The 25,037-nt window shown below is 40.2% G+C and overlaps 1 protein-coding gene across 4 annotated transcripts in view; it reads right to left on the bottom strand.

Moving 5' to 3' along the window:
• Positions 1-21,845, bottom strand: part of UBE4B (ubiquitination factor E4B) — a 62,807-nt gene extending 40,962 nt beyond the window's left edge. The window contains exons 1-4 of one of the 4 annotated variants that reach the window (XM_050931935.1): positions 21,289-21,845; positions 10,090-10,276; positions 1,073-1,208; positions 591-678 (exon numbers count right to left, since the gene is read on the bottom strand). In XM_050931935.1, the coding sequence (XP_050787892.1) occupies positions 591-678; positions 1,073-1,208; positions 10,090-10,276; positions 21,289-21,312 (435 nt within the window). In that variant the 5' untranslated portion in view covers positions 21,313-21,845. The remainder of the gene's footprint in view (positions 1-590; positions 679-1,072; positions 1,209-10,089; positions 10,277-21,288) is intronic. The other 3 variants (XM_050931936.1, XM_050931937.1, XM_050931938.1) reach the window with 3 other exon arrangements.
• Between the last annotated feature and the right edge of the window lie 3,192 nt (positions 21,846-25,037).

Below are 25,037 nucleotides of genomic sequence, written 5' to 3'. Positions count from 1 at the left end.
CTCATGAGTTCTGTCTTTTTTAGGTTTGACCAGGGAATTTGAGGAAGGGCGAGTAGTCAGATGAAGCCTGAAGGCTGGGTACTTCCCCTCAAAAACATCTATGTGACAAAAGCTGAATGATCCAATGGAAGACAGATTAAGAGAAATACTGTATATTGCTCTTCCACCAATCTGACTATTGTTCCACATCCTTTGGGGGGCCTGCCAAAGATTGATTCTGATTAGGGACGTTTCTCTAAGTCTGATTTAAAACTTCTAGAGGTAAATGGGAAAGCAAGACATCTGCACGGAAAAATTAAGGAGAGCAAAGCCTGTACTATCTATTAGTACCATCATCATTTAGTCCATTTGCCTCACTAATACAAGTAAAAGACAGTAGATTGAGTCTAAGCCAAAGTCTTTGTAAAACAAATCTAATACTTTATGAAACAGTAGCATGCATTACATTAAACAACAAAACAGTTGTGCTTTAAATTTAAACAGTAAGTTGCATAATCCAAGTAAGCTCACTAATAAAATGCAAGAGCTAAAGGTCACAATACAGAGTTTCTACATCTGGCCTGATGAAAGAGACTCTGGGACTAGCCAACCTTATCAGTCAGGCTCCTTTTCTCTCTGCGATCACTCTCATCGACCTCCATGTTCTCTATTCCTGAATCTACATCCACCTGGGACATACTGTAAGAGAAAAGAACAGACGAGCCCATTAACTGCTGGAAACCCAAAGACAGTTCTTTATGAAGATGCTGACTGAAGGAGTGTTCTCTTAAATGGAAACTGCTCAGGAAATAGGACGGATGCACGGGACTAGCCAGATCCATAAATGTGGCAATTAAAAATTACTAGCCAGTAAATGGGTCTTTTGGGTCTGCCTCTCATATTATGTTTGCTTTAAACACAAGAAATATGACACTGAATTTCTTAAGCAGGCAAAGAAAAATATACACTGTAGGAAATAATATATTTTAAACTTGACCTTTAACGGCTGGAGATAAAGAGTGTATTTTCTTTGTACATATTTAGATGGCCTGTAGTGCAGTACCTGCCTGGTAGTATAAGCAGTGTTCTTTACCTTTTCTCACAGGAGACACTATCAATATCCATGCTCTGGGACCGGGAGAGAGACTGAGATTGTGTTTCAAGGCTGTTAGATGGGGAACTGCTGAGAGAACTCACTCCTTCGCTGCTCTGGCTTCGGTGGGCTACTCCTAAAGAGAAGCAACAACCAGATTAGTGCTGCAGAGATGGGAAGCCACCACAATTATCCAGTGAGGGCCATGTCGTTTTTTGTAATCATTTCTTAATCCAGCTATTAAGGATTCCAGGTAATGCATTACAAATATTGTTGCCACTGAATTACTCTATGGCCTCAGGCAAGTTTGTCTGTCTGTACTTCCTCTTCCCTATCTGTAGAAGTAGAGGTAAGAATGCTTACCTGCAGCATGAACAAGAGAATGGAATCTTAATTCACGTCTGTGAGATGCTCAGGATTCCCTCTAAGAAAAGCACTGTTTGATTTTAAATAAACTCTTTGTTCTCTATGCATCTGAGTGACATATGGAGCTGTAGTAATTCTATGTTTTAACTGTACCAAGGTTTACATAGTAGCAAGATTTACATGTTGGCAGTGATTTACACCAGAGCTCAAAAAGAGGGCTACAGGAATTTTTCCTTCTTTTCCAACATGCTCAGATAAGAAATGTGGATATGTCAAATACACTTATCCAGCTCAGTAACACCCTTCTCCGATTCCTCTCTCTCCAAAAAATTGCACTGAATGCAAATGCCTGAAGTGATCAATGTGAGAGCAAGGTAATCCATACTGGGGCTTTGATGCAATTTCCCAACAGCTTTGTGAGGTCAGCCAGTTTTTAAAAATTCATCCTAAAGCAAATAAATAATGTATATGCTGTTAATAGACGAAACAAAAACAAGCCTCAGGCTGTAGAAAGTGACTGACTAAATCAAAAGAAGTGCCTCACAGCAAATTGTTGCCAAGTTTTAAAGTTCATGGAGTCATTTATAGATATATTATTAGATATGTATAGGTATCACTGTGTGTCCATCCATCTGACCCACATCCCTCATGTGGACAGATCACCCTCACAGACGCACACACACAAGCTAATAATTTGCACCAAAAGCAGTTTATATGCAAATCCATTTTTGTTTTTGTGGGTTGGGTCGGAAGAAAAAAGGAATTTCCCTCACCAGGCCTCCCGTCTGCAGTGACCAAACTCTCCTGTCTGAGGCAGGCTGGAACGGCTACTTCTGGGTCCCACCAGTGCAACTCCAGTCCACCTTCCCAAGCAAGGAACTAAGCTCACTATCAAACTCTGATCACATGTAAGACAGTACTATATGCTGTAGAAAGACTGCCATGTCATCCCAACCTCATCTGTTTATCTATCTTCAAATGAACACAAAAGTTATAGTCTTCATTGCAGAGTTTAACCTTGGGTGTGACCTGAGTGTTGCCCATAAACTGGTTCTCCTCCACACACTAAAACTTCTGACCCGAGTTCAGTGGTGCTTTCAACCCACGCTAGCTGGCCAGTCATGGAGTATAGTATAAACCACAAGTAAGGCTTTCGCTTGGGTAGTATCCTGCCCACTTTGCAGTGAGGATGCAGACTAAGATCATTCAAATACTGATAGTTTTCCCATGATTCCCTCCATGTGCCAAGAAGGGCAAACAAGTCCTCCCACAATTCAGTGAGAAAGAATCAGTGTGGCTCAACTTACTAAAGCACAAAGAACCATGGGATATGCCCCGGATATGCTAGATATTCAGATAGATGAGCGCAGCACCAGTAAGGATAAAATAATTGAAGTGCAGCTATGCAACATGGCTAGGCAAACCTGGGTGCCAATCAGCCAGGTTCTCTCTGATGTGAAGGCATGCACATCAGCATTCAAGGGTGTAGGGAGAAATACACATACAAAATTCATATTAATGCAGAACAAACCTTGGATTCAAACTACTGAAAGCAGAATGAGCCCTACTGACATCCATATAGAGGTTCAGCACACTCCTAAAATTTCTGGCTGGTGATACTGGGTCAGGGAGAAGGATGTTAGATTAAGTCTTGCCTAGTAATAAATTATTAAATTACAAATGGTTACTGTAGCAGTTCTGTGGTATTATACTTGTGTGCTGATAACTGGGCTCTTTGAAGACCAAGCAAATAAAAAGGAATTATTAGCCTGCTCGTTTAATATAAAAGCAGCAGTGAATTCCACTCCTGTAGGGTTTTCCATCTGTTATTTACAAGATATTCCCCAAATAGTATTAGGTCGCAGGTAAAAAGTGTAAAACCAGATTGATAATCTATTTTTAAATTCTAGCACTGGATCTGTTCCAGCATTACAACTAAAATCTGCAGTACCTTCTCCCATGCTTATGGCAATATCACATTTTCAAGTTAATGTGGATAGTGAAGTAGAACAGATTCAGGATTATGACATTTTTTTCTGCAAGTGGTTTGTTTCAGCAGTTTCTTCACAAACTATTTCGAAGCCTTGACACAAATTTCAACTTCATGAGGAAATCTAAACAGAACAAGTAAGGCCAGTCTGCAGAAGAATACAATTTGAAAAAAACATTTTGCTTCATTTGGTCAAAATGAAGACTAAAGTAAGCAAAACACCTTCTCGACGCTTTAAAAAACCAACTTCTGGTTGTAGCCACACTTTATAACAAATCATGTTAGCAATAGCTATTTAAATGGGGCTGGGCCAGATTCTCTTTCTACATATGAGTGTACATCTGGAGTAATTCCACTGACTTCAATGGAGTTACACTGGTGTAAACCTAGTTTAAGTGAGAAGTTATCAGACGTCCTTGTTTCTTGCAGTTTCTCTGGCCAATATGGAAAAGGGTTTTTGTATTTTTAAATCCATGGTATGGGAGACAATATGCACTGTGGCATAATTAGGCTAAATTGTCAGAAAAAATTCCCTAATCAACTTGGTCAGAAACCTACACTAGAAACAACCATATTGTTATTGTTAGAAAAGTTTCAGCTGCAATGCAAAGAAGGTGTCAATAAATTAGCTCCACACCTACAAACATTAGTAGTACTGTGTTGTGGGAATCATGTTATAATACAGCATGGTCCAATCTCTCAGAATTTGAGGGGATACTATTGTATCTTAAAATGATTTCGATATACACAGTAAATCTATACATTGAAACAGGTAGCCAAAAATAGGGCATATTCTGAAACGGGTCACAGAGTTACAGTTATGCCTCCATAACACCACTTCAAAACGTGTGTTAGCTTTTTCTATGGGTTTTCTGGGGTCTTCGTTCTCATAACACTTCTGATAACAAGTACAGATTTAGAGTCCAAAAAGAACTCAACTATTGACAAAGTGCACTGATGGCCCATTAACTTGATGGGGATGGAGCAACACTAAATTAGTATGCACTCCTTGAAGCTTTGCCATGCTAGGGGCAGATGAAGAGACATCAGCTGACAGTTAAGTTCACCAACTGGTTACTCTCAAAGCCATCTTCTACATCAAAAATAGATTTACTAATGTTAATGTATAGCTGGAATTTTTACACACTTTCTTCAGATAATTAAGTTCCGTATTTGAAATGCATATTGCAGAGCTCAGTTTTTTAAGTCTTCTAATTTATTTACGGAAGCTAGTGGAGATGTTTATTCGCTCTTACTGCTAAACTATGTCAGTCTCCCAATTCCCCAAGTTAGGTGGCTTGAAAGGCATCTAATTTTCAGTGGTAATCAACTCTTCTGTTAAAAAAAAAAAAATGTAGAGAAAACATTAGAGTGAACCCAGCCAATCCTCCCCATTTCAGGAGGAAAGGAGAAGCTTTCGGGCAAAATCTGTGTGTGGGCAGAATTTTGTAGACACTATATTTTTGTGCATTTTTTTATTATTCCACTGTATATGCTAAAAGCCACATGTCATTTCATTTATACCTTCTCGACATTAATTAATTAACATCTGTGCAGCTTTTTGACGATTTAAAGTGCCATGTAAATGCTAGGTATTAACAGAAGCACCAGTAGGTTCAGATTTGCAGGAGGCAAATAGAGCTCTAACTGTTCTCTTCCGAAAAGTATGGCAGATCCATGCAGCAAGGTGCAGCTGGAATATCCACTGTTCTGTAGGATCAACCACCATTTTGGATTCCATCCACTTACAGGGTAATCCCAACGCAAACTAATATTTTTAAAAATTACAAACTGAAGTAAGACAAGCTAAGAAGGAACAGGACAAGCACTTTGTTTTAATGAGTATGATTTTCAAACTATCACCTGCCAAGCCTGATCAGGCAGTGTCCCCAAACCCTGCTTAGCTGGCAGACTGAGGTCTTGAAATGGGGCCTTAAAGAAAAGAAGAGTTCATAGAAGAGGGGGTGATAACCACGCTCTCTTGAGAAGGGGAAAAACCAAACCTCCATCTCAAGGAATCGAGTATGAGTCTTTAACCTCTGATTTAAGTGGGGTAGGAATGCAGCCCAATTGCCAGAGCATAGCACCAGAAGCCAAGACTATTCCTGACTCCACTTCCCTGTGTGCAAAATGCAAACAAATATAATACTTAACTTCCTCAGACAGGTTTTATGTCTGAAGTGTATTCTGAGATCATTAGATGACTGACATAACAGACATGCAAAGTATTATTAATTAGTGTGTATACCAGAAATACAATTAAACTAAGATTAAACTAAGATTAACAAAACATCCCAGTTCTGTGGCTGAAGAGACAAGTGTGCTCTGTAGAGTGCTATGAAAACACAGAAGGAATATGTAACTCACAACTGTCACAATTTACATGGTAACTAACAGCTGTGAACAAAAACAAAGGAATGTGGTAAATGTGGGTTAACAATCTATGTAAGGCTGAAGCTGACAATTAGCATGTCATTTCTAACAGCATTCTCAGCCAATTAAGCATTCTCTAGAAATGAGGAGGAAAAATGGGATCTGTGATCCTGTAAAACAACTTAGATTTTGCTGAAATGCCCACTGGTCAATATTAGATATTCACAAATTATTCAATTTTATTGATGAGAAAAAATAAATGCTACTGAAAGCAGAGCGATTATGGAATGCACGCTACAGCCTTGATCCTGCAAGTGCTTGCAAAATGCACAAATCTGTTGCAATCCAGCACAAATGATGGCTAAACGCAAGCTCAAGGAAGCATAAACATCAGGTATACCCCTCAACACTGAGTAGAAGCAAGCATGAGGCCTCATTTACATTAAGGAGATTGGTAACAGCGTAACTACATTGATATAGTTACCCCAATGCTAATACTTTATGTACATCTGCTGCACGAGTTTAAAGCAAGCCTTACATTAGTGCAGTTTACGTTACTACGTGACTGGTTTAAGGTGTCCTGGTGTAACCTCTGCTTTATTTCAGTCCAGTGCCTGTGCAAACAACATCCATTTAGTGACTTCAGTGCAAATGTCCTTAACGTAGACAAGACCAAATGGCACCAGGCACCTACTCCATTACCTACAGACAATGCAGGGGGAGAGAGAGCACACCTGTGAGCAGAAAATGGAGGTGATAAGCACCATCCTCCATCATGCTCATGGGATGCAAAGCTCTACATGCCTCCCAGGGCCCTGCTCCTGCTATCAGACAAAAGCATCTTGGTGGCCACAGTGCAATACTCAATATGGGATCAGGGGCCCCTAAACTCTGTCCTGCCTATCACTTTCTCTCTTGAGATAATTTGCACGACACTCACACCTGCATTGTGCTGGAACAAGTACTCCATGAAACATTTGACCTTCAAAACTCAGCCTCTCTTGAAAATAAAAGTGCAAATGGAAACACTGTAAATACATATTGACGTGCACTGAACACATACATTGTATATATCTCACTCCCTTATTTTATTTATTATTTCCAGGATCTCTAAATATGCTTCCCAAATAGGGACAAAGTAATAAGAGTCTTTTCCACCAAATGGATCCTGTGCTCTGACCTCGCCACTGTATGCAATTCCTCGAACAAGGACACTTACAAGGACATTATTTTGTTGGAGCTGCTCTCTTCATAGACTAGGACTGGAAGGGACCTCGAGAGGTCATCCAGTCCAGTCCCCTGCCCTCAGGGCAGGACCAAATACTCTCTAGACCATCCCTGATAGACATTTATCTATCTAATCTACTCTTATATCTAAATGAATTCAAATCCTCTGCAGTCATTTTAGTGTAGCACTGCTACGGGATTCCTGCAAACTGTAGAGCTTTAAATGCATCTTTGCTGATGTGAAGTGCGTATAGTGGATGCTCAGCATTGAGCAACACCACTCTCACTAACCACCATCAATTTTCTGGTCTATCTACCCCCCTCATTCTGGTCTGGAAAAAAAAATTGAACATTGTTTCAGTAATCAGTACTATGGAAAGTGGACACTGTACTTTTAACTAGTGATTTTATGCTTCTGGCCATGACAAACCAACAGCTCATGCATCACTAGGGATGGGTGTCTAGAACAGACTAATCAATTTGCCAGACTGACCTCTCTAGGTATACTGTGACCCATGAATCTCTCAATGCCATGTGGTAAGAGGGTTACAAGAATATCCTGATTCTGGTATGTATATTCTGGTTCACCAAAGAAAGTCACTTGAGTTCTTAAATGAAAGCCAGGGTCACACTGGTCATTAATATAATTGAGAAATCTAGGTACAGATACTATGTAAGGAGTTATGTATGTATACTGAAAATATGTTTTAAAGTCTGTAACTCTGCCTTGATACAAAGGCAGATGAGATATTTATTCACCTGTCTCTCTGGCATACAAATTTAACATTGTAAACTAACACAATGGGGAATCATTTACACAGAAAGTTAAGGGGAGAGAGGGGGAGTGTGTGTGAAATCAACAAGGAGGCATCATACTGAGATCACATGGCTGGTGATCCTGACTCTGGGTACAGACAATGAACTTTGTGAGATTCAAAGAGAAAGCAAGACATATCTAGAAAGTAGGTGTACCTTTATTCTTCACCTAGGAAATAAGAAGGACAGCGCATTAAAATGAGATCTCTGCCTACCTTGGTGGAAGACACTGCAAAAGACTTCGGGTGACATAACCTCCTGTCTAAAAAGTTATCTTGGTAAATTAAGATTAGTCTCTAGGAAGATTATGGTGATTTGATATGTAACTCCTTTGTTTCCATTATCCTTACTCACTGTCTCTTGAATCTTTGATAATAAACATTGTTTTCAGTATAAATGTATCTCAGCACTGTGGTGTGAAGCTAGGTGCTGATCCTGAGTTGAATCAGGCAAGTTGCTGTGTACACTTCTCCTTTAGGGACCACAGACCTCGTATTTCTGTGAGCGTTCAGTGAATAAAGTACTGGACACTACAGGGAAACACTTAAAAAGAACTCAGGGACTGGGTCATATCTATTGTTAACCTGCAAGGCAAGGGCTGGAATAGCCCAGAGTAGATTATTTGGCTGGCTAACAGAAGTTGGTCATGTCAAGGAGTCAGTACCCAGTTAAACACAAACAAGTCTCTCTTGTGCTAGAGGCAAGGGGTAATAAGTTGACTCTTAGTCCTCCTGGGTATCCCAAGAACCATCGCACAAACTATGTGGACTCTGCACCATACCTACTGAGTTACATACTGGGTTATCAGGTGGGCTTTTTTTTTTGTTTTGTTTTTAAATCACCTTTGCTTCAGTGTCATTTTTTTTTAATCACAAGGCCAGTGTACTCTTTTAAATTGTAACTGCAATTAGCTTTTCTCTGGAAATGCTTTTAAAAATGACTCTCTGTCATGACTGAAATGCAGAGAAATGGGAGGTAGAAAGAACAGGTAAGAAACAATTCATTATGACAAGTCAGCACTATAACAAGGAGTCAGAGTTCTAACCAGTCCTGAGACAGGATTGTATGTAATAAAAGGAGGAGGTTTCCAGCCTTCTATGTAGACTTTACTAAATGCATGTTCCAAAGGACATAACCATAAATCCAATGCATTAGACAAAGGCTCACAATGCAAGTAAGTTATGCGCTAGTTTGATCTGCACAGGTACAGAAAAATATTTTTCATTACCTCCAACTATTTAACATCTCCCTGATCTTTCAGTAGTAGTTTGCTAAAAACAGCAAACCACCACCTTTGAAATACTGAAAATTAAAAAAAAAACAAAAACTCAGTTCAGTGCCTCTAATTTCATAAAACTATAGACATGAAATATAATTTGTGATTACAGATGAAGTTCATAATATTTGGCAAGTATGCCAAGTTTAGATCAAAATCCAGATTATATGTAAATATTGCGTAACTAACTCTATCTCAACAAGAGAACATCCCTCTTCCCATTCTCACCTGCTCATTTAAAAATAAATAAATAAATAAGTCTGGCTCAGACATTTTCCAAGCCTTCTGACTCCTAGATTCACAACAGTAGTAACTGAAGGGCATTCTACCTTTACCCTCCAGAAGTGTTAGGAAACTGTTTTTCCCTTTGTTTATTGACTTCACACACTTCACTCCTATAAACAATACATAGAGACACCACAGGCATCACTCAAATGCACCAAACACTAGTAATGCAAGATCTGAAACTAAATTGGACTTTGGGACCGAGTGTTGAAGTCCAGCTAGAAATCAAATCAATAAAAAAAATTATTTAAAATCTTAAATAATCTAAAAGGCAGATGGGAAAAAAAACCTGTTTCTTGTTCAGAATACTCAGAAGATGTAATTATATACTTCACTTGACACCATGTTTTAACTGAGTAAACTTTGTTTTAGAGGCATTTACAATTCTCCCTCCATAAAAACTCCCTCCAAAAAAAATTATACAGAAGAGCTCTCTCCTTTACTGGTTGCCAACAGAAAATTTAAGTAATTTAAAATATGTTAATACATTCACCTAAACAACTGTATATAGTTAACCAAAAATAATTAAATATATGCAACATCAAAAAGTGTCCAGTTCCTCAACTCCTTTCAAATTATACCAGAAACAGCATGTAGCACTCATATCCTAAGTTTAAAATCTTCAATAGAATAACCACAACCACCACCACAAAATCATTCTTCAATGATTAAGTTGTAGCCCACCTGATGCGCCAATTGGAGAGGTAGCTGGGGTCATACTATGGACATTCAGGCCAAAATTGTGGGATGGACCTGGGGCTGGCACTATTACAGGTGGTCCAGGTGGGTTCTCTCTTTGTGGAGAGGTAAGGGGAGTGGTGGGCTGGGAAGATGGTCCACCTGCAAGCCGAGCAAGGCGCCTTCGACGGATCTGTATAAAGGAAATAAAAAGTAGATGAAGTACACACACAGATTTTCACAAACATTGCACCAACGGTCCTTCCAAGCAGTATGCATATCAACCTCTGCCAAAAGGCATCACCAAAAACAATAATGTAATGTATGACCCTTGATATAAAGGGAAACCTGCATTAAAGATCACCTCCAATAAGCAATCCCCCCGTCTTATGTGACCAATCTAAAACACTCCTAGCATTTCCAGTACATTTTTAATATCTCCGAAGACCATCTCTACTGGCCAACCCAATTTGTGTTCCCTTGAGTAGTCATTTAAGACAGGTTTCACTTTCTATTGCATAGCAATGTGAGCACACACAACAATTCCTTTCTTCTATTTTAGCATCTGATGGAATAAAATATGTTCTTCTGTTAACCAGACCTTAATATAAATGTTGCCCAAATTTCATAACATCTAAGATCAACAGAAATATTTCTATTTAAAACATTTTTCTAGTGAAAATAGTTATCTTTAATCAAAAGATCATTACCCCACAGTGTTTGAAACCCAAACATGAAGACTGTATAAATAACATTTTTCAGCCAAACAGAAATACAGAAAGTAAATGAAGAGACTAGCATCCTGAGTCTAGGAGGAGTAAATGAGCATAAACTGACAGGTTAATTGATTTTTTTTAAATTCTCTCTCTTAATGTGTTATTAATAACACAAGTAAAGAAGTGTGTTTGCTTGCAACATGTGACAGGTTGCTAGTGTTCTTTATAAATTTCTAACATTTAGTACCCCACAAGCTGATTGGCTTGATACATAGGGAATAGACAGACAAAGGGAAAATAATATCTACAGAATTTTTAGAACCAGAAAACTAAAAAAAAGTAATGAAGAACCCAGAAAGTTAAATATTACCAAGAACCAATTCTCTAGCACTAAATCGGTTTTCAATCAACTGCACCATTTCTCACTTTTGCCCATAATGCCCAGAAGTTGCCAAACATATGAAAGAGTGCAAGAAAAGATGTGTCAAGTGACTTATACCATGTTACTACAGTCATTTAATGGCCTGCCAAACCTTCCTCAATAGAGAAAGAAGATGAACAGATCAAATTCATAGAATCATAGATTATTAGGGTTGGAAGGGACCTCAAGAGATCATCTAGTCCAACCCCCTGCTCAAAGCAGGATCAATCCCTAAATGGCCCCCTCAAGGATTGAACTCACAACCCTGGGTTTAGCAGGCCAGTACTGAAATCACTGAGCTATCCCTCCCCCCATGATGATCTCATAGCTCCCTACGCAATGTTGATACACACTGTGATGGTGGCCCCCCCCAAGGCTTTATGGAATATGCTTATTAATGTATATATGACATAACTAGAATGTTTTACGCTACATACGCCTTCTAACATCTCTCTGTAAATGTTATGATCTACTGAATCTGTTAATCCTATTTGTAGACATGTATCATTTTTGTACTTGAAGTTAGGAATATTGGCTGTATACTTGCTTGATTTTAACTAGTCTAGCAGAGCATCTGGTATTAAATCAGACTTGAAAAACTCTGGGAAAACAAAGCTTCTGAAGCAGGCATCTCTTCCTTGACTCTGATGTCACCACACAAATACAGAAGGTGGAAAGAAAATAAACCCTTGGAGTTTTTTGTATTTTTTTTTTAAATAAACTAAAAGGGCTTTGAATAGAATCTCTTAATCCTACTCTTTACAAAGTGAAGTTGGGGTGTTTCAATGACAGCAAGACAAAGCAGGATCCACGCATACAGCTAAAAACTGTTCTTACTGGGCTCTCTACAGAAAAATATTTAAGAAATAAAACTCACATCTTCCCCCAAATCTGTTTTGCAGAGTGATGAAAGCTGAAGATTTTATATCCTATATACCCACTTACAAGCAAATTTTCTGTAGTGTAACAATGCTCCAACCATTAGGAAGTTACAACATTTCACCCAAGAGGTAGCCATATTTTGGCAGTGGTTCAAATGACCTAAACATACACCTTGTAAATCAGCTGTAACTCAGAGTATCCTCTACTCTTAACCTATATCAGGGGTTGGCAACCTTTGGCACACAGTCCATCAGGGTAATCCACTGGCAGGCCGCGAGACATTTTGTTTAGGTTGACCATCCGCAGGCACTGCCTCCCACAGCCCCAATGGCAAACTGCAGCCACTGGGAGCTGTGGGGGGCAGTCAATGTAAACATATTTCTCGCTGCCTGCCAGCAGATTACCCTGATAGGCCGCGTGCCGAAGGTTTTCAGCCCCGACCTATATCATGCTATTTATACTATATAAAATAGAGAACAATTAATGTGAGAGGAAAGCACCCCTAGGGTTTTCTTTCACATTGTGTCAATGACTGGATGTTGTTATTGTAAACTAATTCCTCTACAAGAAAAAAAATCACTTAAAGATTCCAGTCCCAAAAAAACTTAGGCAAGTGCTGAACTTGACACTCAAGCAGCCCTGTAAACTACGACGGGGATACTCATGTGTAATGTTCCATTTGAGTGTCTGCAGAACAAAGGCCTAAATCTCCCTGTCTGCATTAAAACAAATATATATAATTTTTGCACGTCTGCAAATGGGCTGCGGGTGGTTTAGAGCTAGAATCATCACGACAGATGTCACAAGGAAATAGATAATAAGACAGAAAATATTCCTATTCCTTTTCCTCATGGTTCCTAACATTCTGTTAGCTTTTGACTGCTGCTGCACATTGAGCAGATGTTTCATGGAATTAGCTGCAATAATGCCACAATCTCTTTCTTGAGTGTTAACAGCTAATTTAGACCCCATTATTTTGTATGTATTGTTGGGATTATGTTTTCCAATGTGTATTACACAACACTGAATTTCATCTGCCATTTTATTGCCCAGTCATCCAGTTTTGTGAAATCCTTTTGTAACTCTTCACAGGATATGTCTAAAGAAATAAAAACCTGGGCTCTAGGACTCTGTGAGGTTGGAAGGTCCCAGAACCTGGGCTCCAGGGTGAGCCCAGAAATCTACACAACAGTGAAATTTCCCTGCAGCTGGAACCCCGTGGGCCCAAGTCAGCTGGCACAGGCCAACTGTAGGTTCTTCCTCGTTGTGTAGACATAGGTCCAGAGCTGACTGGGGATAACTGTCTTTAGCAATTTTATATCATCTGCAAACTTTGTCACTTCACAATTTGCCCCTTTTCCAGATCATTTATGAATATGATGAACAAAACTGGTCCCTGTACAGATCCTTGGGGGACCCTGCTATTTACCTATCTCCACTGTGGAAACTGATCATTTATTCCTACCCTTTGTTTCCTACCTTTTAACCAGTTACTGATCCATGAGAGGATCTTCCCCCTCTTATCCCATGGCTGCTTACTTGGCTTAAGTGCCTTTGGTGTGAGATCTTGTCAAAGGCTTCTGTACAAGAGATCACCCTTCTCCACATGCCTGTTGACTCATGATTCCCCTTTTCAAGTGTAGTTAGACTCTTCCCCGTCATACTGTATTCATCTATGTATCTGATAATTCTGTTCTTTACTACAGTTTCAAGTGCCAGAATTACCTCTATAGCATAATATAAACATTGGCTTAGCCATTCAGAAGAAAAGATTATTGGACACAAGAAGCCAATTCTCAGTCACACTATGGAACAGTACGAAAAGAGAATTACTGTATCAACCCATTTATCCAAAAGGTCTTCAAGACACCACAGATAAATATGGGAGCAATGCACGGCAGGATTGTTTAACTGGAACGTATGCATATCATGATTTTTGTACTTGCACTACTGAAAGGTTATTCTCCATCTCCCTATTATATGAAAGCACTTTGGATTTCCATCCTTTTTTTTTCCCTTCTCTTACCTGCAAATCCACTCTGAAGCAGCAGCACTAACAGTCTTATTCATACTACTGTTGACACTATACTAATAACAATTCTGTTTAAACATAATTATTGCTAGTACACTTTGCCTGATCAGTGGTTGGTAGAACGGCTTAGCTACAGCCAAGTTTAAGGCACAATCTATTCCATAAAATCTACTATGTTTAAATGTCCTTCTTAAACACTCTCTAGTAATCCAGTCACATTTTAGAGAGTGTTTAAGAAAGACATTTAAACGTAGTAGATTTTAGTGTGACTTGGTCTTGCCTATGCCGATTGGCTCAGACAATGTCATAACCATCTTCAGACATCCTGATATAGCTCTGGTCTTGCACCCCAATACGTAAACATGGTACATTTTGGAGATGAGATGGGCATAAACAGCATTAAAATAGGTTTTAAACAGTGTTGTAAGGTCAACACAGAGAAGTTCTCTCTCAGGATATTTACAATTTGTCTAGCATGTCTCCCTAGGGGAAAAAAATCCGATCCCAACAGGTCAGGAAAGCCATGCTAGCAAATGACCGTGTTTAAACACAGCTGTCAACAGTAGATTTTGACTGTCGTGTGAGTGACATCCATGAGGCCCCACTCTACACTACAATTAAAAACACAATCTGAGATGCCCATGTTATAGTGTGTATTTGTAACACTTAAAATTTACATCTCCCTTTTTGCCTGTTTCTCATGTTTTGCAGCAGCCATCAATATTAGCCAAGCAATGACATTAGTACTCAGAGACACAAGGTGAGTGTGGTAGTATCTTTTATTGGCCCACGTGTTGAACAAGACAAGCTTTCAAGTTCCACAGACCTCTTTTTCGGAGCTCTGGAAAGTTTAGGGTTGTCTGTATTGTAACATTATCCCCTTGCTTTTGTGGACACACAAATCTACACCAGTGTTCAGGAGCACTGCTTTAATATAGGTCAAGACCTTCAAATGTCAGTTTTGACCTAGATTAAAACATTGTTCCTCAACACAGAATTTTTTTATTTTTTTTTAAGTAAACAGGCAAAAAGTATTGCAAGGTGGACAACTCTAGGCCTGTCAAAGCACCATGCACTAACACAGTTCTCTATGCAGCATAAACCAACTAGATCAGTTCTAATACTATAAATCCTACAGCGTGTTGTTGTTGTTGCCCTGCTAATACCAAGAGCTACAGCAAGACAAGGAAAATAAGCAGAAGAGAATACATAAAGTCTACCTGTCATTACAAACTCTCATTCAAATTAATGGAAGTGGAAGAAACAAAAACACAATCTTTATTAGCCAGGTATGATTGGTTTGAAGGCTGACTAATCCATTCAAAATAATTTCCAGCAGAAAACATGAAAAAATGATTGAAAAGTCACAGATAAGTAGAGTGTTGATGAAATGTCAGACAATTCCGCTAATGTTACCTGAAAAATGAAAAGTCATCCCCTGACACTCTGATGCATAGCTGAGGAAATGTCAACCACATGGCCTCACTTTTGTTTTTCCAATTGCCAAGTACACCCCCCTGAGCGCTGCAAGATACAGCGCTGTAAAGTACCAACACTGCTAGAGCCAGACAAAAATATAACCAAATTAAGTGTGCCTTGCTCACAAGCAGAAGTTGTGTCAAGGAGGATAATTAGTAAAACAAAGTTGCTGGATTTATAATCTAATTGGAAGTTGCATTAGTTCTTAAAAATAATCAGTTTCCCCATCATTCAATTTATATATTTACAGAATGCTTTTCAAATAAAGAAGTGGTATGCAAGATGAATAAAACAGAGGTGGGTGGGAAATGGGAAGGAGAAACACAGTAATTCAGCCAGTGGTGTGACTGGGAGGAAAGGAATTAAGAGGAAGAAAACAAGGAAAAAGGGAAGGCAGCAAACATACAAAAGAAAAATCATTCAAGTGTCATTGGAAAGTAAGACAACAAGTTTGATGTCACACTTGTCCATATTATTCAAGCACATTTTCTGCCTTACTAGCTTTTATCTTCACAGCAGGCCAACAAATTTGGGATCAAGGGGGAGAAAATAACAGGAGAGGAGAGGAAAAGGCACAGATGCTGAAACAGTAACACTCGATCAGCATATTTACCAATTTGTTCTCAAATGCAGTTAAATCTTGATTATCCAAAGCAAGGTCATGTCTTACACAACATGTATTAATTGCACAGGAAATCCCACTCTGTTATCCATTATTTATTTCCCCTGATCCCCCAGTTTCAAGAGGATAATCAAGATCTGATTGAACCCTGGTGTCACTTCATATCCCCCCCCACCTACATAAAGTGACAGATCAAACCAACAGTTAACTCAGAAGTTCTACTGAGAAGTGTCACAATTATTACCTGCAACAAAGAGGGCACTATTACTGCATGTAACATGAACAATTTCTTTCCAGAAAGCTTCCCCTCACCATTTAGCTGAGGTCTATTGGGAGGAAGGCATTTAGGCACTTTTGAAAATCCCAGCAGGCACCCATCTGCATCTTTAGCCCCTAACTACTTTTGAAGATCTAGCCCTAGGCTCTTTAGGGCAGACACTGAGGCCTTGGCTACATTGGCACTTTACAGCGCTGCAACTTTCACGCTCAGGGGTGTGAAAAAACACCCCCCTGAGCGCTGCAAGATACAGCGCTGTAAAGCCTCAGTGTAATCAGTGCCGCAGCGCTGGGAGCCTGGCTCCCAGCGCTGCAAGCTACACCCGTAGAGGATGTGGTTTACGTGCAGCGCTGGGAGAGCTCTCTCCCAGCGCTGGCACTCCAACCACACTCACATTTCAAAGCGCTGCCGTGGCAGCGCTTTGACATTTCAAGTGTAGCCATACCCTGACACTTTTTTTGCAGTGCCTAGCACTAGGCTCCAGACTCACAAATGTATTAAGACAGTGCTTAAATCCCCATAGTTCTTCTCAAAACGGTCAATTTAAGAATGAATTAGTACTTACCAAAGAATGAAGAAAGAAGGTAGTATTTGGAAACATTTTACTAGGAAAGGATGACTGTTTACCATATAGAAACCCTACACTATACAGGTCTCGGTTTCAACAGCATCTTGTAAGTAAAGGGCAAGTTATTTTGTGCCATTCTTTATATGGGGCCTTGAACTATCAAGAGCTACCTTCCCTATATAACTTAAATTTGTTAATATTGTATCAAAGGTTAACGCAAAAATTTAAGCAGCTCAATGGAACAGGTGCACTAGTTCTTATCAGTTCACGTACCACTATGTATCTAGGCTCTTTCTGGAAATCAGCTTTCAGAAACATTTTTCAACTTAATGGACTTCTACAAAGCTGTCAGCTGGATACTCAACAACACAAAAGATAAAAATAGCTTGATCACTACAAATAGCAAGTTCACGACTTTATTCATACAACAGACCAATAAAAATACAACCACAGCAACTAGTCTTTCATCCTCATATACCTTTGATCACAAAAATTGAAGTGATTTTTATTCATAACTGTTTTGGAGCAATGGTACTAGAATAGCTGAGATTCTAAGCAAATAACCTTTATTTTTCCATGAAAGAGCGGTTTCAAAATTGCACAATGCCAAGAGAAGAATTGACATAAACTCCAGACCCTAATACATCATAGGGAAATAAAACAATACATCAGCTATAGCATGCCAAGCAAGTTTAAAAAATATTTCATCTTCTGAATGCACTGTTCATTTAAGAACTTGATGGAGGCTATTTAGCCCATTTCAAAATAAGGACATTTTAAGAAATGACAGGTCACCAAATTGTCTCAACTTTAAGCCATATTTTTCCGTCGCACATGAAAACAAGAACAGAAATTGGCAATTGTTAGCTTTGCCTCATTTGCAACTCAAAATATTCATTCAATTCTGGCCTTGCTCTTCCGACCTATCTCTCATACTCTCCTGACACTTCTGCCCCATCTTCCTCTTTCATGTCTCCATGCTCTTGTAGACCCTCTTCCCACATAATCTTCTTTAGGTGCTACAAATCTTGTTTTTCGCAACAGTGCTTTATTATAGCACCATGAAAAGTTGCATCAGCATGCAGCTTTACTGCCATAAGTGAACACTTCACTATGCAATTAGTGAACTGTGCCAAACAGATGCTAGCCCTTGCCCTGAAAAACTAGCAATATAAAGGCTCAAGCATTGATAATAGTCACTTAAAATTATTATGGACCATTGGGCCTTATGGTTTCCAAATAAACACTCTCTGAAGTGAATGGAAGGTCATTGACTACAATGAAAGTTTAATCTGTCACAAAGGGTGAAAACCTGAAGCCTTCATTGAACGCAGTGTTAAGAGTTCTTAAGAGAGAATCTAAATCAGAGACTATTAGTGTCCTTCTTTAAAGACTAGCCACATTTTCACATCATGTAGACACAAATCAAGACAAAACACAAATATTCAGAATAAAACTGCAAGAGATTTTACAGAGGAGGAGGAGAAGGAAAGGGATGCATAAGATCAAAAGATATCCTAAAATATTTTCCATACTAATAACAGACACTAATAATTTACCAAAACCATTATTCTGCCATATTTCTTTCAGTTTTAGTTTGTTAGGCTGACTCATATTTATGACAGACAAATCCACCCATTTCTCTTACTAAATATTTTGAGTATATTTCTGTGAGGCAATATCCCCTTCTATCTCCATGAATATGGAAGACCTTACAATATTCAGCAGAACCTTGCTAGCTTTCCCTTTGCTATGCGACACACCTCAGATTTAATACTAATGTAGTGAGCTCTCACTTTACGAAGACAATACTTTTACAAAACATACCACAGAACATTTACCACTATATAGAAAAACTTGTCAATGCCTTGATCTTTCTTCTTTTGAAATAAAGTTAAAGGGATATGTAGAATTTAAGGGAATTCAGACCTTAACATATATATTGTAATGTTTCAGTCTTGCACTTTTAAAAGTTGTGTTTCTTTATTCACCCACTAATTTGCTAAATTCAGTAATGTGCAGTGGATCTCCCAGACATTAGTAGATCTCAGGAAGGTTCTACTGTACTTAAATTATATTTTGAAATTAGAAGAACATCCAACCCATGTCACTACCTTCACCCACTGGCAATGCTGAGCATATAAAGTTTCCACTGAAAAGAGTTTTCTTTTCAGCTCCATCCAATTTAGAGACACAGGAAATCTAGTCATCTTTAAACAACGATATTTTCCAACAATGGCCATCTAAGATACAGGACCTGCTGCAAACAGTAGCAGTAAAAAGGAGAACTTGGAGGAAATAAAATTGATTTGGTTCTGAAGGTCTTTTCCAGTTAAAAGGGTGTATATGTTAACCACAAAAATTGATGGCCCTTTAAAACAACACATACAATAAAGCTTGCCTCAAGCAACTACCCAAAGGACTAGCTAGCCGAGATCTTGGCTAAAATTGTACTAGGAAACTTGGGGAAGACTTTAAGAAGTTACTTAAGAGAGTCAGACATTTTCCTTAATAAAGGTGGAATCCTTAGTGGAAGAGACACTGTATTTTCTGCCCTCTCAGTTCCATGATGCTGCAGTTCTGATGTCAGTAATTTACAGTAACAGTGACATTACCAGTTTTCTATGGGATGAATGGTCTAAAAATCTAACATAAAATGCTTCATAATCGGACACAGTTGAGAAGTATGATCAAAAGAATTACAGATTCATGAGTAATATTTTTGTAACATACCTACTAAATTATAGGCTGTTCCCCATAATAGGAACTACATTACTAACATCCCCCACCCAGTGCCATATGGGAAATGTAGTCTCTATACCACCACAACATAATGAAGATCAGCCCCAGCCACATACCTATGAGGCACTTTTTCCTATCTTCTACTGTGACACAGCAGGACAGCTAAATCATGACTTACAACATGATCAAAAATATCACAATATTTTGTAATACAAACCTGAAGAACAGCAGCAGCAGGCGCCGCCGCCACCTTGTTCTACAAGCTGGTCACCAAGTATGGCACAGAATAAAAGCCATTTCTCCCTGCTACCACTACATCCTAACCATAGAGAGTAAATCTGCAATTAACCTATAGTAAACCAGCTGAATCTGATGCCTTGAGCAATTTTATGTTGCAGCTGATCTGATCTGTCATTGTTTACAATGTAGTTTCCTATGAAAATGTTTTTAAGGGAAGGGGTAGGAAGAGAATGTAGGTTTGAAGTTGTACATGCAGTGGACACTCGGGCAGCTGGAGGTTACTAGAAGCAGGTAAACTCCTATATCTAGATCAGCAAAACTTCAGAAGTAATCTAATCTTACTCTAAAATACAAATGCAACAGCAGATCCTGAGAGTACAACAGGTTCCATTTATAAAGAAGAAACAGAAGCAGTTTGCAAATGATTTGCCCCACTTATTGCCCACTACAAGAAATAAACTTACAACTTTAACTGGAAGAATAAGAGAGAAGGAAAAAATTAAGGGAATTGAAGCCAGCCACAGAAAACAAGTTGACCTTTTCTAACATGACCTAACCTGAGTTCTTCATACAGCTGTGAAAAAAAATAAACCCTGTTAAATATGAAACCCCACATACACCTCAACTGTCTCAACTATTGACAAAGGGAAGACACTTGATGAGATTTTAAATGTCTCGTTCAAAAACAAGATAAAAATCTCAAGAGTGAGATTTTTTTTTAAATTCCTAAAAATTAATCCAAAATGAAGAAGTCATCCCATAAGTGAACAGGACTTGGCAGATACAAACATACAAATAAACAATTAGCCAAAAGAAAAAGAATTCAACCTTCACCCTCAAACAAGATAATTACCAGCTAGAAAAACCATGCTGAGGTGCTACAAAGAGAGTTGAGTGAAAAAACACACAAACACTTGACAGAGAAAAAGTCACATTATTGTACTTTTCTTAATCAATGTTTTCCCTTTGGATCAGCAAGACTTACATGAACAACCCCAGAACGAGTGACCCCTCCTCCTTCTCCAAATCAGAAAAATGAATAGCTTTACCCAGTACCCCAGGTGTAACCCTAGAGTTCAAAATACCCTCTCAATCCCATCCTCCTCTCGTAAAGAGCATCAAGTACCCCTCAGATCCACCCTAATGCCAAGACTCCGTTCTTCAGTTTATCTTTCTCCCTCCCAGCATCCAACCTTTTCCTCCGCCCCAAGACCCCCCAAACTCACCTCATCAGCGCTCAGCTCCTCCATCGCTTTCCTCTTAATGGTGAAAGTAGTTTGGGGGCTCTTTGCTTCTCTAGGGGATGGGAGCTTCGGGGGAATTCGGTCCTGCTGCCTCTTGCCCCAGGGGTGTCTCAGAATTGCATAGTCAGAGATGAAGCACAACAATACAGAATGCACCCTCTGCTTGCCAGTCAGCAATCCAGGTCCTCTCAGGGACTGCTGCCTCCCTGCGCCCCAGCTGCGACTGCTGCACCCTGCCCCAGCTCCAGCCTCCTCCTATGCCCCAGCTCTTGCTCCTCGTTTTCCTGTGCCCTAGCTCAGATACCCTCAGCTCCTACTCTCCCCCCCCTTCTCCAGGTGCCTCCTTCTCCTGTTGCCCCCAGCTCCTGCTGCCCCCAATACTGCAGGACGGGCGACGCCAGTGCCTGCCTGCCTCAGCCCTGCCCACTCAGTGCCCCGCCCGGCTACCCCCTCGACCGCTGCCCGGCTCGCTGCCCCTACCCCTGCCCCACACAGAGATTATTCATCAAAACAAGCAGGCGCCGCGGCCATCTTGGGGAGAGATCACGTGAGCCCGCCCGGCTGCTCCGACTGAGCTGAGCGCGCCGTGCCCCGCGCCGCGGCGGCCAATAGCAGCAGGAGGAGGCGGCTGCGGCCACGGCCGCTCAGGGCGCGGGGAGGGGGGAGCCCGGCCGCTGCGCCATAGCAACAGGGGCGGGAAATGGGAGAAACCGGCGTGAGGGCGAGGGGAGGAGAGATGGGCGGAGGGAGAGGGACTGGGAGGGACACAGCCCGGGGATGGGAGGGAGGTTGAGACGGGCTATGATGGAGACAGAAGGGGAGAGGTGGGATGGACGGTGGGAGTGGTGGGGGAAGGGAGAGAGATGGGGAGGATGGAGGTGGAAGAGGTGGGGTGGAAGGTGGTAGAGGTGGGAAGGAGGGAGGATGGAATGGGGGAGAGATTGGAAGGAGGGAGACGGAAGACAGGAGTAGGGTGGTAGAGGTGGGAGGGTGGAGATGGAAGTGGGAAAGGTGGGGAGGATGGAGGCAGAAGGCAGGAGTATGGTGGGAGGGTGGAGATGGGATGGGGTGGAAAGTGGTAGAGGTGGGAAAGGAGGGAGATGGAAAATGGGAGTAAGGTGGGAGGGTGGAGATGGAAGGGGGAGATGTGGGGGGTGGACAGGGAAGAGGAGAGATGAGGTAGAAGGGGAAGGATGGAAGGAGGCGAGGTGGGGAGGATAGAGCTGGAAGGCGGGAGTAGGGTGGAAGAGGTGGGAGGATGGAGACGGAAGGGGGAGAGGTGGGGTGGAAGGTGGGAGAGGGAGGATGGAGGCAGAACGGGGAGAGCGAGGATGGAAAGGGAAGAGGAAGGAAAGGAGCAAGAGAAAGACGTGTGAAAGAAGGAAACAAGGAGAAGCAAAAAGGTCTGGAGAATATTTTAAGCTGCCTCCTGATATGTCTGCTATTGGAAGTAACAAGTATGAGAGACTCAAGTTTTTATTTAACGGAGGGAGGGAATGGAGAGGGAGAGTTTCCCTTTGACTTTTGTTTAACTTGTGACAGAACAGTGTTACTGTCATTGTAACAGGAATTTTTTGCAGGTGCTGAGGTAAGTTCTCCAAACCACCAAAGTGCTTGTTCCCTGACTGTAAACATTCAGTAACTTCCAAAACCCAGGCAACATTTCACACCCTTCCCTATTTTGGGTGACCTGCTGTGTCAGTTGCCAGATACATATTTCCTGTGACAGTAACCACTGGTGTCATGTTAAATTTACCTTGGTCTGCCTCAGCTTTGCTGCGTTTGTGTGGCTTTCCCTCCAGCTCTTGTGTTTATCAGAAAAATTCCCATTCCTTATGGGGTTCAATAAAACTATGCTACAACTTCACCAGACTAACACCGCTACCCCTCTGATACCTTTTAGGGATGTTTTCTTGAAGAAATGCAGTCAGACCTCTAGTTATTTAACCTGATTTAACTTGTCAGTTTGTTCATATGCTGGTCTGTAAGGCTACCTCAATGTTAGCAACATTTTACATAATAGTATGTAGAGCATGTTGGAAAATAAGGGGCAATGGATTACCCATTTCTGCACAAATTTAACATTGCTGGTTGTACTTCTGATAGCTGTTTTTGAAGACATACAGTAAGAATTAACCCAAAGGACACTCCTAAAAATGGCAGGGAAAAAAGTTACGTGTTCTTCTTTGGTTTGCTTATATTAATATCACTTGAAGCAAACTGAGTGCAGTGAAGACGACTTTCTACAGTTCTGTGTGCCATGCTCAACATTTCTTCCTTTCTGCGTGCCATGCTCAACATTTCTTCCTTTCTGCACATCCTTGTCCTAGGAAGGGTTTACAAAGCTTATGAACCCTAGCCCTCTGCACAGTGAAGTTTTAAATTACTGTCCCTTTGTTTTTAGATGGTCTTTTCATTGCAAGCTCTGATGGGTGAGGACTTTATCTTCTCATATCCGTATGTGATTGGTGTATGTGGAAATCATACAGTGGTCAGATACGGCACTGGCTTAGAAGCTGTCTCTGTCTTGGGGCTGTTGTAAAAAATTTGTGTCTGCTTTGCAATTATTTTTGTACAACTGCTGCAAAAAGAGAAAAATTTCATCAGCATAAAGGCAGTCAGAAAACCTAAATGATCTACAGTACTGCAAAAGAGACTTTTATAATATTTTCACAGTGGAGAAAAGTAAACAGATTGTGTACTGCGACCTGTGCTGTTCAACATATTCATAAATGATCTGGAACAGAGGATGAAAAGTGCGGTGGCAAAATTTGCAGACTACAAAATTACTCAAAATAGTTAAATCCTAAGCTGACTGCAATGAGTTACAAAGGGATCTCACAAAACTAGGTAACAAAATGGCAGATGGAATTCAGTGCTGATAAGTGCAAAGTAATACACATTGGAAAAAATAATCTCAACTATACATACAAAATGATGGGTTCTAAATTAGCTGTTACAACTCAAGAAAGAGATTGTGGCTATTTCTATGAAAATATTTGCTCAATGTCCAATGGCAGTAATGAAAAAGCTAAGAGAATGTTAGGAACGATTAGGAAAGGAATACATAAAACAGAAAATATCATTGTGCCATTATATAAACCCATAGTCCCCAACAGCTTGAATAGTGCTTGCAGTTCTGGTTGCCCCATCTTAAAGAAGTATATTAGAATCAGAAAAGGCACAGAGAGGGCAACAAAAATGATTAAGGGCATGGAACAAATTCAGTATGAGGAGAGATGAAAAAGATCGTGACTGTTCAGCTTACAAAAGAGATGTCTAAAGGGGGATATGATAGAGATCTATAAAATAATTGTGTGGAGAAAGTGAGTAAATAAGTGTTATTTACCCCTTCACATAACACAAGAACAAGACTCACCCAATTATATCAATAGGCAGCAGATTTAAAACAAACATAAGAAAGTACTTCTTCACACAATGCACCGTCAACCTGTGGAACTCATTTGCAGGGGATGTTGTAAAGGCCAAAAATATAACTAGGTTCAAAAGAAAATTAGAGAAGTTCATGGAAGATAGGTCCATCAATGGTTGTTAGCCAAGATAGTCAGGGATGCAACCCCCTGCTCTGGGTGACCCTTCAATTGTCAGAAACATCTGGCACTGTCCTTTGTCAGAGACAGGATACTGGGCTAGATGGACCATTGGTCTGACCCAGTATGGTTGTTCTAATGTTATTCTGTTCCCTTGGGATTTTTCTCCTGTCCTTGGCT

This window comes from Gopherus flavomarginatus, chromosome 21 (genome assembly GCF_025201925.1).
Source record: "Gopherus flavomarginatus isolate rGopFla2 chromosome 21, rGopFla2.mat.asm, whole genome shotgun sequence".
NCBI lineage: Eukaryota > Metazoa > Chordata > Testudines > Testudinidae > Gopherus > Gopherus flavomarginatus.
Note: the sequence above shows the minus strand (reverse complement) of the source record. Positions and strands in the feature narration are given on the sequence as shown.